Raw genomic sequence first — 13,490 nt, forward strand, 5'->3', positions numbered from 1 at the left:
AAAATTGTAATACTCAATATATACCGATAACAAAGATGAGTACAAGTCATGTTTGACTTCAGCAACAAGAGGTGCTCAAAGTGGTTACCATCAGCATCCAGACACTTCTGATCACGGCGAACTACTGTTTGAGCAACATTGACCAAAGTAGCCACTTGTATACATTTTTTTGGCACCCTCAGTATTTCACAAGCTATAAATGATCCAATTAGTCTCATTTTTTGTAGTGATGAGTTTTTCATGTGTCTAATATTTGTTTGTTCTTCTTTCCAGAAAGAAAATACAGGCATCAGCCCTTACCCAAGCTTTTGTAGATGCTCACACTGTTTACTACCAAAATCTCCTAAACCTCAAATATGCAGGTTAGGACCCTTCTCTGATGTTAAATAATAATGCAGATTTTTTTATCACTGTGTTTCAGTCATTTCAATGATAAATAAAACAAAAAAGGTTCTACTGCATGGGATTAAGGACCTGAAAAATTAAATCTATTTCTCATTTTCCATAACTATTCTTACTATAGCTTTTACACCTATGTGTACAATTGTCTGATGACTTTCTTTTTAAAATCAGACCTCTGACTTTTCCTTGAGACTCAAGGAGCCAGTATAATAAGTGCCATAAAAAAAGTATGCTCACATTTAAAGTGAACACAGGAAGAGGACTTATTTTCGCCTAAGGGAGTGAAGAGCACAGTTCATGAATAGACCTGAAGAATGAACAAGAAGGAGTATGCCATATAAACAAGTAGGAAAAGATGGATCCAAGCAGCTTGTACAAAGTCACAAATATGTGAAAGTACATAAAAAATGAATGAAAGAACGAATAACTGATGTCTTGCAAGAAGTATAAGCAACACAAGACTTGTGGTCCATGAGAGGGAAATGCAAGAAATGAGGATGAACAGGTACAGAGAGGTCAGATTACGCAGGCACTATTCATGCTTGATTTACCTAACACACATATAGGAATTCTCCAAATTACAAAAATAGCATTATAAATGGGGGGACAAGGGGAGGAAGGATGGATTATTCAACAATATGATAAAAGCACACAGTTATTGAGGGAAAAAATTAATTGGTCATGGACAAGACAAGGATAGATTCCCACTTTACCAGTTCTATTTAACACAGTACTGGAAGTTCTAGCCAGAGCAATTAGGCAAAAAAATAGGCATCCAAATTGGAAAGGAAGTTGTTCAACTATCTCTATTCACAAATTACATGACCTTATATGTAGGAAAACTATAAAGAATCCATACACAAAAACTGTTAGAGCTAGTAAATAAATCCAGCAAAGTTGCAAAACAAAGAAATTAACACGCAAAAATCAGTTGTATTTCCATACACTAGCAATGAACAATCCAAAAGAGGAAATTAAGAAAACAATCCCATTTATAATAAAATCAAAAAGAATAAAATACTTAAGGATAAACTTAACCAAGGTGAAAGAATTGTACACTGAAAACTACAAAATACTGCTGAAAGAAATTAAAGACAACCTAAATAAACAGAAAGATATCTTGTGTTCATGAATTGAAAGACTTAATATTAAGATGACAAAATCACCCAAGGCTATATACTGATTCAATGTAATCCCTATCAAAATTCCAGTAAAAATTTTGGATGAAATGAAAATCTCATCCTGAAATTCATATACAATTTCAAGGGACCTTGAATAGTCAAAACACTCTCAAAAAATAATTAACAAAGTTGGAAGACTCACTCTTCCCGATTATAAAACTTACTAAAAAGCTACAGTAATCAAATCAGTGTGGTATGGCATAAAGACATACAGATCAATGGAATATCACAACGTTCAGAAATAAACCCTTAGATCTACATTCAACTTATTTTTGACAGGGGGGCCAAGGTCATTCAATGTGGAAACGGCAGTCTTTTCAACAGTGTTGGGAAAACTGGATATCTACATGCAAAATAACAAAGTTGGACCTTTACCATAAAGCAAAGTTGGACCTTTACCATATATCATATACAAAAATTAACTGAAAATGGATCAAAGACCTAAATGTAAGAGTTAAAACTATAACAGTCTTACAAGAAAACATAGGGATTGCAAATCTTCATGATCTTGGATTTGGCAATGGTTTGTTAAATTATGACACCAAAAGCACAGGTGGCAAAAAAAATAAATTAGACTTCATCAAAATTAAAAACTGTGCATCAAAAGACACTATACAGTGAAAAGAAAAACCACAAATTGGAAAAAAATTGGCATATCATATATATGACAAAGGATTAATAACCAGAATATATAAATAACTCCTACAATTCAACAATGAAAGGACAAAAACAATAAAAAATTAGGCAAGACACTTATCAGAATGGCCAAAATCCAGAACACTGATAACACCAAATGCTGGTGAGGATGTGGAGCAACAGCAACTCTCATTCATTGCTGATGGGAATGAAAAATGGTATAGCCACTTTGGAAGACAATTTGAGTTTCTTACAAAACTAAAAATATCTTACCATGTGATCCAGCAATCACACTCTTTGGTATTTACCCAAAGGAGTTGAAAACTTATGTCCACACAAAAACGTGCACCCAGATATTTATAGCAGCTTTATTCATAATTGCCAAAACTTGAAAGCAACCAAGATATCTATCCCTCAGCAGGTGAATGGATCAACTGTGGTACATCTAGACAATGAAATACTTATTCAGTACCAAAAAGAAATGAGCTATCAAGCCATGAAAAGACATGAAGGACTGTTAAATGCATATTACTAAGTAAAAGAAGCCAACCTAAAAAAGCTACATACTATACAACATTCTGGAAAAGGCAAATCTATGGAGACAGTATAAAGATCAGTGGTTGCCACAGATTGAGGGATGGGAGGGAAGAATGAAAAGGCGGACCACAGAGGATTTTTTGGGCAGTGAAACAAATTACTCTGTATGGTGCCGTAATTATGAATATACGTACATTTGTCCAAACCCATAGAATGTATGCCACCAAGAGTCAACCACAAGGTAAACTATGGACTTTAGGTGATTATGCTGTGTCAGTGTATGAGTAGGTTCGTAAATTTTAATAAATGTACCACTCTGGTGGGGGTTTTTAATAATGGGGGAGGCTATGCACGTGTGGGGGTACACAGGAAATCTCTGTATCTTCCCTTCAATTTTGCCGTGAACCTACAACTGTACTAAAAAAAAGTCTCAATAAAAACAAAAAAAGGCAAAGGACTTGAATAGACATTTCTCCAAAGATACACAAATGGTCAATAAGCAGAAGAAAAAGATACTCAACATCCTTAATAATAGGGAAATGCAAATCTAAATCACAATGAGGTACCACTTCACACCTACTGGCATGACTATAATTTTTTTTAAATGGAAAATAACAAGTGTTAGTGAGCATGTGAAGAAATCAGAATCCTAGAACATTGCTGGTGGGAATGTAAAATGCTGCAGCCACTCTAGAAAACAATTTAGTAGTTCCTCAAAAAGCTAAACATAGTATCACATTATCCAGCCATTCCACTTCTAGGTCCAAATCCAAAAGAATTAAAATCAGGGGCTCCAATGGATATTTGCATACCAATGTTCACAGCAGCATTTTCCACAATAGTGAAAAGGGAAAAATAACCCAAGTGTCCATTAATAGGTGAATAGATAAAACAACATGTGATATATACATACAAAAAAATATTAGCCATAAAAAAAATTAAGCTGATATAGGCTACAACATGTGTCAACCTTAACAACAATATACAAGTGAAATAAGCCAGACACAAAGGGACAAATAGTGTATGATTCCACTTGTATGAGGTACCTAGAATAGGCAAAATCTTTAGAGACGTAAAGTAGAGTAGAGGAAACCAGGGGCTGGGGGAGGGAGTTATTGCTTAATGGGTACAGAATTTCTGTTTGGGGTGCTGAAAGGGTTTTGGAAATAGTGGTAATAGTTGCACAACACTGCAAATGGAATCAATGATATTGAATTGTACACTTAAAAATGGTTAAAATGTCAAGCTTTGCTATATATATCACAAAAATCATTTAATTGGATGTCTATCTCATTCCTTATACCAAAATAAAAGTCCTAGTTGAGCAATGATTTTAACATTAAAGAAATGAAACCATAATGCTGTATAAAGAAAACATTGAGAAAAATTTTTGTAATCATAGACTAGAGAAGGACTTTCTAAGCCATGGCACAAAAAAATAAGAAAAGACTGATTAATTTGACTTCATAAAAATTTAAATTTTCTACATAAAATATACCATAAATATCCCGTTGCAGAGTAGCGCAGTGGAAGAGTGCTGGGCCCATAACACAGAGATTGATAGAAAATACCATAAATAAGGTCAAAAGATAATCAATAAATTGAAAAAATATTTGCAATACACAAGAAAGGCTTAACATCCATAATATGTAAAGAGCTCCTCCTACATACCAATAAAGAAAAAAACAAATGGCTTTTAAAAATAAGAGAAGTTGTTCAACTTCATTCATAATGAAAGAATTACAAAGTTATTACAGTAAGACTATTTTTCACCTTTCAGACAAAGATCAAAAGTTTGATAATATAACTGGGTTGGTGAAGGTATAGGGAAACAGGCACTTACACTATTGGTGGACGTGTACACTGACACAACTTCTTTGTAAGGTTATTCATTACAGCATTGTTTATATAGCTAAGGACTAGAAATAACCTACATATCATTACAGATGAATGATTAAATAACGAACACTATATAACTGTTAATACGAACACATGAGATCTATATGGAAGGATTTCCAATATAGTACCGTGTTTCCCCGAAAATAAGAAGACCTAGCCAGACCATCAGCTCTATTGCGTCTTTTGGAGCAAAAATTAATATAAGACCTGGTCTTACATTATATAAGACCCGGTTATATTATATTATATTATACCTGGTCTTATATTAAAATTCGGTACATGTTGAATATATTATGAGATGGAATATGTATTGGGTTTCTCTAATTTCCAGCATATTAAACACAGAAAATACTAATATAAATTAAAAATAAATTCTCAGTGCACATAGTACAATAGAATATAATTTTACTTAAAACAAAAAGTTGAAGTCCAAGTTCCAAGTATACTTTCCAATTCCCAAAATTATGATATGGTTTCTAACTTTTATTCCCGTAGATTATCTAGAGCCAGTCCACACTGTGATTTTTAAATGATGGAAGTTGTTAAGGTTTAGAATTGAAGAGAGATAAAATATAAACCTACAGGCACAAAATTTGAAATGCAGATACAAAAATGTAAAATAATATTTATTGTAAAAGGGAATGGTTGATTTTTGACAGAGGTGCCAAGATAATTCAGTAAGGAAAGGATAATTTTTTAATAATCATGCTGGGAAAACAGTATCAAAATGCAAAAAACCAATGAACTTTGACCCTTACCACACAACATACATAAAAAGTAACTCAAAATAGATAATAGAGCTAAAGAACTAAAAACTATACGACTTCTGTAAGAAAAACCTAGGAGAAAGTCATCTGGACCATGGGTTGAGCAAAAAGCAAATAGGCAGGTGGGGGACAATTTATATATGGATCAAGTATCTCTGGAAAGATACACAAGAAACTGGTTATAGTGATGGCCTATAGAAATAAAGACACTAGGGAGAACGGGGGCAGTAACTTATTTCCTACTACATACCCTTCTGCACTGTTTTAAGTTTTGCTATGTTCATGTAATTCTAACCAATTTATTTATTTCTTAAAACACAGACTCTACATACTAAGAGCTCATTCAAGATTAGTTATTTAATTCTTGTTAAACTCTCTTCCTGAAAGATGAGAGCTTCTCAAAGAGAAGTGTGATGCACAGAACTTACCGCACCAGGAATTTTATCTCCCCAACCTGCGATAGGCATTTTAAGGGCTACAACCAAGACTAAACACACTAAAATAACGTTCTTTGAAGTATGCCAAATATTGTGGAAGTATGCCTTCCACAATCTTTGTACAGAGTATATGCATAAACATTTGACTAATAAAAGAAAGCAAATGCTTAACAATCATATAATTCAGTATTCACTTAGGGACATTACATTTAAAATAAGAAATTTAGGTTATGTTCTCCCATAAGTAGAAAATCTATCAATGCTTATCTTAAAGATTATCTTAAAGATTAGCAGGGATTATCTTAAAGCCCTGCTTTTTTCTTGTAAGATTAAGATTACTCTTTTCCAATTTCCTAATTCTTATTTGCTGCTCCATCACAACAGTTAAAGGTAGAATATTCCATAGTACAAGGATATAAAGTTTTCTGTAGACTACATAGAACAAAGCTATGTACCAAGTGCAAAAGTATTATTTGATATTATATAACAAAATATTATAAAATAACCATTTCACCCTGACAATGATGGAAATTAAGTTACAGTAATAGAGATTAATGGAATTCCTACTACAGTAATAGATTTAAAGAATAAAATCTTTAAGATTTGAAATGAGAACCTATGTTTTATAAGTTCACTGGTTAAAACATAAATCAGTGCAGAAACAATTCCGACTGTCAAGGAGTGATTGCAATTTTCTAAAGTTATCCCAGCATACCAGCCCTTGACTAGGAACAGAGGGGTGCACACTCTAGGAGCCATACAACCTTACTCCAACCCACCTAAAGAATTCCTAGAAGCACTTAATAATAAATTGTTAAGAGGAACTGATAGCTTTCATAGCATAAAACTGTTTAAACATAGTGAAAGAAACAAAATAATTCAGTATAACATTTTCTTCAGAGGAATGAAAGCGGTTTGAATCAAAGTTACAAATGATAAGTTACGTGACCAAATAAAACTGATAGAACAAAGAGCACATTAAATCAGCCATTCTGGATTGTGAAAGGAATAAGAGCACATTAAAACAATCAAACAAACAAACATCAAACTACTACATTGAAAAAGATACCAGAAGTCCATTGATAAAAACCATCGAATCTTAAATCAGTTTCTTGACCAGGATTTCTTTCCTGGAGGTCATCAACCCCAACCACTTAGGGGACCTATGAAATCCCTGAAATGACAAAACCACTAAATTTTGGAGGATTTTGTGTATGTGGACATTTCTCGCTTTCACAGTTTCATCTTAAGTGTCAAAAGGTGTCTATGATTTTAAAAACAAAGATTTCACTGTTAAGTCAAAACAGCTTCCTGACCCATTGCTACTACTCTCCCATAAATAGAACATTAACTACATTAAATACATCTAAAATATCACTACATTCATTTTTAATAGCTATTTCAGACAACTACCTAGCAAGGTAGAACATTCCAATTAAGAACATAACAGAAAAGTTTATATTCTACTAAGAACAGTAAAGTCAGAATTTATAGTCTTTAAAATTAACCTGCTGACTGTCTCTCTTCCTGTTACCAGCTGCTGTTTTAAAATTTTATATACTAAACTGACTTAGCATACGGCTACTCACCATTATCCAAAGTAATGGAGAGTGTTACCAAAAGTTCTAATTCACTAGTTGGTTTAACTATTCTCTGCCCCTAAGAGCTTTCCAACAAGAAATAATGACTTTAATGAAGCACTAAGTGGAATTACCACAGGAAACAGAGAACATAGAGAATCTAGATAATTTCCAGGGCAAAATAATGTGTGCTTATTTCAGAAAGTGAAAAACATGCTTGTTAATTTTAATTTTGTCTTTCTGTATCTTATTTGTCCATATTTCTAGTTTGCTCTCTGGAAGAGTGTGAGCAGCGTAAGAGAACAAAGAGATCAGGCAAGACCACAGAACAGCAGGAGACTGCAAGGGCTATAATATTTCTCCAACTGGGAATAAGGAATTCTGTGAATAGCAGTGATGTGGGAGAAGCCATAAAAAAAGGTTGTTGGACATTCTGGTTAAAATCAAGATATTGAAGATACTGAACAAGAGGCAAGCCAGACAGGCTAATGGACAAATGCAACTATCTGGATTTTCATTATAGATATCAGTAACCTACAGAACATATGTCAAAGGCAAAACACAGTGTAATTTCTAGTTATATATACTCTACTGGGGCACCATTTCCAAGCCTCCTTTCCCTTAAAGCAATGGTCCTTACCTTTTGAAGAGTCACAGAGATCTATTTAGTAAGAATCTGACAAAAAAGCTATGGAAACACCTAGAAACTAAATACCCAGGTACGTGTACACACACATATAATTTAGCATAGTTTCAGGAGACTTGGAAATCCCTTTCCAGCCTGACCCATCGATCCCAGACACTGTTTTAAAGGTCTCCTCCAGTCCCAAAATGATCCCTTACCTATTATAACACATTCCATTCACTCCTTGCCATCAAAAATTTAAATGATTCCCTTAGTGCCATTAATCTCAAGTAGCTCATAAGAAGATAGAAATGTAGACAGTCACATTGGCGAATTAGTACAATGCTAACATGAGAATCACAAGGGCTAGATTTGGGTCCCAGCTGTGTCATTAATGGATATGGCACTCTTACATAAGTCATAACCTCATGTTGGACAGGCATCTCCTCAACTGTGAATGAGGGGCTTGGAATAAAGCAAGGCGCTGACATTTAAAAGCGGAGAGGTATTCTACTGTTTAATGAATACTTACTGGCATCTAACATGCCTCAGGACTACAGGCAGATGGTGGGGAAACAAAGAAAAATGAAGTAACACTTAAGGAGTTAGACAAGTAGACAGTAATAAATCAATGTGATTAACTCTAATAAAGGAATATAGAGAGCTCAGGAATCAGAGAAGGAAGAGTATATAATTTTGCTCAGGTAGACTGCAGTTAGTCTTGAAGATGTTTCCCAGATAGATAAGGTATGCACAGAATATATCCAACATAAACAGACTCCAAGGTCTGAGAAAGCAGGCGATTTTCAAGGAAAGCCAAGGTGTGATACAAGAAACTGTGCAACCATGTAAAAGCACTGAGCACTAAGATTAAACAATAGTAGGAGAATATGTAGTAGACACTGGAAGGGAAGTGTTTTAGAATAAGACAGCTTTGATTTACCCTGCCTAACTGGCTGACCACAGTAAGTACTAGAAGAATAGTTTGTTAACTTCTATAAAGTAGCTGACTCACAAATGGTAAACATTGATCTTACGCTCACAATATTTGAACTACAAATTTCTAATAAAGAAAAATGAGCAGTCAGTTAAGAGTTCCATGGTTTCAAAACTCTGATTAATCAACCAAATTCTTTCTGTGCCACCACGTACTAGAAACATTATTCCATGACTTAGTTTTTTGCCATTTCCCTACAGTTTCCAGACAGGCTTACAAAACTCCATTCCTTTTCTATGCCCTTCTCATGCCCCAGCCTGATTCAGACAGCAATCAGTAGTGACCAAAGGAAAGGCAAAAAAGTAATCATGAACATTCTGCAAAAAGCCAAAATTAACGTCAGATGACATTAATAATATTAGTCAGTCCAACCAAATTGGACTTTTACAGCAATCTCACTTCTGCCAATTGTGCCCTTTCGAGGCCAATTCTTCCACCTGTGTTCTCTTGCTCCCACCAGTGCCTGCTTTCTGATGTTTCTGGCTCCAACAATCATCCCTCCTACTTCTTCACGCTCCAATCTCTCTTTATGCTTATCCACCCTCCCCAATCATGTAAACGTATCAAGTCGCCATTCTTTGGTAAGAAGTCATTATTCAACAAATATTTATCAAGTGCCGACTAGGTGCCTGATTTTGTGAAAGGTATTGGCACTGCCTGCCTGAAGCTCTGATGAGGTCGTGGAGAAGATAAACCTCAAAATGATCAACGGTTTTGCTCAATCCTAATAATTCATTCCTAAGAAACCTCCCATTATCAAAAGTTATGTTGTTATAAAAGCAACTGTTTAAGGAAGGTAAAAAGAAGTAAGGGGCCAGAGTTTCAGACTCAAACTAATAAATTCATTTTCCTGCAAGCCTTTCAATAAAATGAAAAGTTGTCATACCACTAAGCAAGTCCAGCTTTTAGTTACATTTAGTTTTTGCTCGTGTAAAGCCTTTCTTTTTCTAGTCCAGTTAGCACTGTCAAAAAAGCACAACTCTCCTCAAACATTATCGTAAATATCACCCACTGTTGTGCTATACAAAGCAGAAAGCCCACTTAAACACTTTTCCCCTACTCAAGCAAAAGTAGTTTGCGAAACGCAAATTGTGTTCCCTAAATAAAATCTGCTGCTACATTAGACTCAATGCACTGCTACGAAAGGGGAAGTCATGGGATGCTACATAAATATATGGGGGGAGACGTCATACTCTGTATGGGAGCGTCAGGAAGGCATCCCCTAAGGAAGTGAGACTTCAGGGATGAGTAGGAGGCAGTTAAGCAAAAGGGGGAAAGTTGTGATAATGCAGAGAATTACCTTTATAAAGGCCTAAGGGAAGAACAGACATGCACATGTAAAGGAACAGAACCTAGTGGAAAAGAGAGAAGAAAGAAATACAGGAAGGCAGGACCTGTGGTGTTGTGAGTCATAGGAGATGTTTAAAACTTACATTACCAGCAATGGGAAAGTAGAGAAGTCACATAGTCATGCTTCATTTTAGCTACCTTTCCCCACTCAATCCCATCAAGTTGGGAGTCTTAGAAGAGCAGCGTACACTTGCTTCACCAGAACTCCCAGTGCACCCCTTTGGGGAAAATAAAGCACCCTGTGCTTAACACTAGCTATTGCACTTACTACATTTACACTTTCATCTGTTTACCAATTTACTACTCCCCACTAGGCTGTATCCTTGAGAACAGGAACTCAGTCTAACACTGGCACATAACAGATGCATTATGAGTGAATGAATGAATTGCAATGAAGACCTCAAGAGAACAAGTCCTAGAATGTGAGGTCCTAAAGAACAGGAACTTTGTCACTAACGTTCTCTGCTGAATGTCTAAGACCCAGAGCAGGTGCTAGCACTCCATGGGTGCTCAGCATGTATTGGTAGAATGGCTATATGGATACTCTCAAGTCAAAAGAAAACACTCTTAAACTTTCTAAGTTTTCTTTCCATTACTAACTTTCTTGGTTTGTGACCTACTTTTACTGTAACACTAATGTGCATTGCATGATCTCCCCTGACCTGACCAAACTAATACTCTTGTTCTTCCATTAAGAAGAAAATAATAAGAGCATTGACCAATCCTCTAAAGGATTCCTAGGCAGGAGTCCATGGAAGGGTTTTCTGAACTCCCTGAAACTAAATATGAAATTTTCAGTATATGTAAGTGCATTTTTTTTTATGAGAAAGATTATAGTTTTCACTGAATTTTCAAGGATACTATCCCCCCCAACACACACACACACACACACACACAATCAAACCGCTTAACCAAAATGTTAAGATGAATTAACTGGCAGCATTCACCTTTCTCTTCTCAAATTATGTATTTTGTACATATGACTAACAACTTGGACAGTAGCCTCTACTAAGAAAAAAAAACAAAAAAAACTGGAAAAGTCACAGCTGGCAGGCTCTCACATAGATTCCTACTAGAACTTCCAGTTCAAATTTTCTATAATTTGAAAAGTCCTTACCAGCATTCTTTAAAGTTAGTTCCCTAGTCTAACATACTCTGTACCCCTGTGAACCAGGGTATTTACTACCGGCTAATGGGTTCAAGAGGAAAATGTTACATTCTGAACATAGTGACAAAAAAAACTTTTTTACTGTCATCTAATTAAATGGCATGGGGGAAAACCCAGGCCCATCGAGATTTACAGGAAAGCCTTTATTTTTCCTTCTTTTCCTGTACAGTGAAGCGAACAGCAGGAGCAGCATTTAACTCACAGCCACTCAATTCAATCTTGGGAATAATAAGCTAATAATTAAACAGTAGGGAACAGGCAATTAAGTCATTTTAAAAGAGATAAAATCAAATTGTTTGAATTAAAAGGTTCTCTAGTTGAGCTAAAGAAGCTAGTCACAAGAGTTCAACTATGAGTCCATTTACATGAGTTCGAGAACAAGGCAAGTTTATTCTATGGTGATAAAAAACTAGGACCGTGGTGGCCTATAGGATGGAGAGGGGGGATGACAGCACCTTCTGGGGTGACAAAGGTTATTTTGATTTAGGTGGTGCTTGTTCCTGGGACCTCTTTGTGGAAGACAACCCACACGCTGAGACACTGGGCTCTGAAATAATTAACAGTGTTGATCCGCCAAGAGCTCTCGTCAGCACTACGGTTTAGGCACTACCATTTCGAGGGGCCCAGGTACCACCCACAACAACCAAGGCAAGAGCTGGCAGCACCTTCGGAAATGGGTGTCACGGCAGGCTCGACCACAAAACACCTAGCCTGCTAAAAAAAGTGTCCGCGGGCAAAGACAGGCACAGGGGCGGGAAAGCGACCGCGAGGCGGCAGTTGCCCGGCTCTGCGAGACCCCAATGCCTCACCGCCCCCGCCCCTCTCCACGGTCCCCTGCGATTTCACCACTTCCCGCGGTCACCCAGATCGCCTGCGGGCCTCACCGATCCCCTCACCCACCCGCCTTTTGGCCACTCGAGTTCCCCGCCCCCATGCCCGCAGACAGAGAAACAGAACTATGCCCGCCACAAGGCGCCGCTGTTAGCGCCACATTCCAGAGCTAACACTGCGCTTGCGCTGAAGATGGGCGCCCCCCCCCTTCCCACACCCTGAACCCCCCCATCTAAAGTCTTTTTTTCAAAAGGGACCAGAGATTCGGTCGGCGCAGGCGCAGCCCTGACGCGGCCTGCGCGCCGCCACTTCCGCCCTGAGCGGGAGGCGGGGGAAGCTAGAGGGAACCGGGGGGCGCGAGCCCGGGTCCACCGCGGAGTACAGCGGCTGTCGCGCGAGCCCTCAACTCACCAAGTACAACTGCTGCCAACGATTCTGGGCATCCAGCTCCTCAAATTCCCGCTCGGCCGTGGTAGACATGGCCGCTGGAGCGAGCGGAGCCTGTGCCGGCGGAGAGGCTCAGGCCCCCGCACGATCCGGGGAGCGTGCTGTCGCTGTGGCGCATGCGCGCTGCGCGCCTCGCCCCGCCTCCACGCCGAGTCTGACCGACTGCGGGGAAAGTACCTGGAGCGTATGACGTCAGCGCGTCCAATGGCGCGTCGCAGGGTCCGGCGGCGGGGCGGGGCGCTTGCGGGAGGAGTGGTTCAGAGAGCGCCCAGGTGGGTAGGGGCGGAGCCAAGGGAACCCCTTCCAGAGGCAGTAGTCCCAGATCCTTGGGCAGGAGTCGGCCCGCCTGCTGGACTCGAGAGAAATGGCCCCGGGGAGGATGTGGAGTACAGGAGGTTCACATGAATGGAGCAGGCCAAGCAAGTCCCCTAAAACCTTCCTTTTTGCTTTCCCGTTATTTTATTTTAAACATCACTTACCTCAGTTAAGTGGCTGTGCCCAACTTTAGAACAAATTTCTTAGCCTTTTCAGAGAATATAAACCAGCCCTGATACCAGCTATTTAATGCCTGGGGGTTTTCTGACACATCATTATAGCAAAAGGAGAGGCAGCCTATCCTGGAATTAGGGAGAA

At 38.0% G+C, this 13,490-nt stretch overlaps 1 protein-coding gene across 2 annotated transcripts in view; it reads right to left on the bottom strand.

Annotated features, from left to right (window-relative positions):
- The window catches only part of PTPN2 (protein tyrosine phosphatase non-receptor type 2), a 90,747-nt gene extending 77,749 nt beyond the window's left edge, over positions 1 to 12,998 (bottom strand). Inside the window, exon 1 of one of the 2 annotated variants that reach the window (XM_019711366.2) lies at positions 12,822 to 12,997. In XM_019711366.2, the coding sequence (XP_019566925.1) occupies positions 12,822 to 12,890 (69 nt within the window). In that variant the 5' untranslated portion in view covers positions 12,891 to 12,997. Of the gene's footprint in view, positions 1 to 12,821 lie in introns of both variants that reach the window. The other variant, XM_019711365.2, reaches the window with a different exon arrangement.
- Between the last annotated feature and the right edge of the window lie 492 nt (positions 12,999 to 13,490).

Source organism: Rhinolophus sinicus, linkage group LG09, assembly GCF_036562045.2.
Source record: "Rhinolophus sinicus isolate RSC01 linkage group LG09, ASM3656204v1, whole genome shotgun sequence".
Taxonomy (NCBI): domain Eukaryota; kingdom Metazoa; phylum Chordata; class Mammalia; order Chiroptera; family Rhinolophidae; genus Rhinolophus; species Rhinolophus sinicus.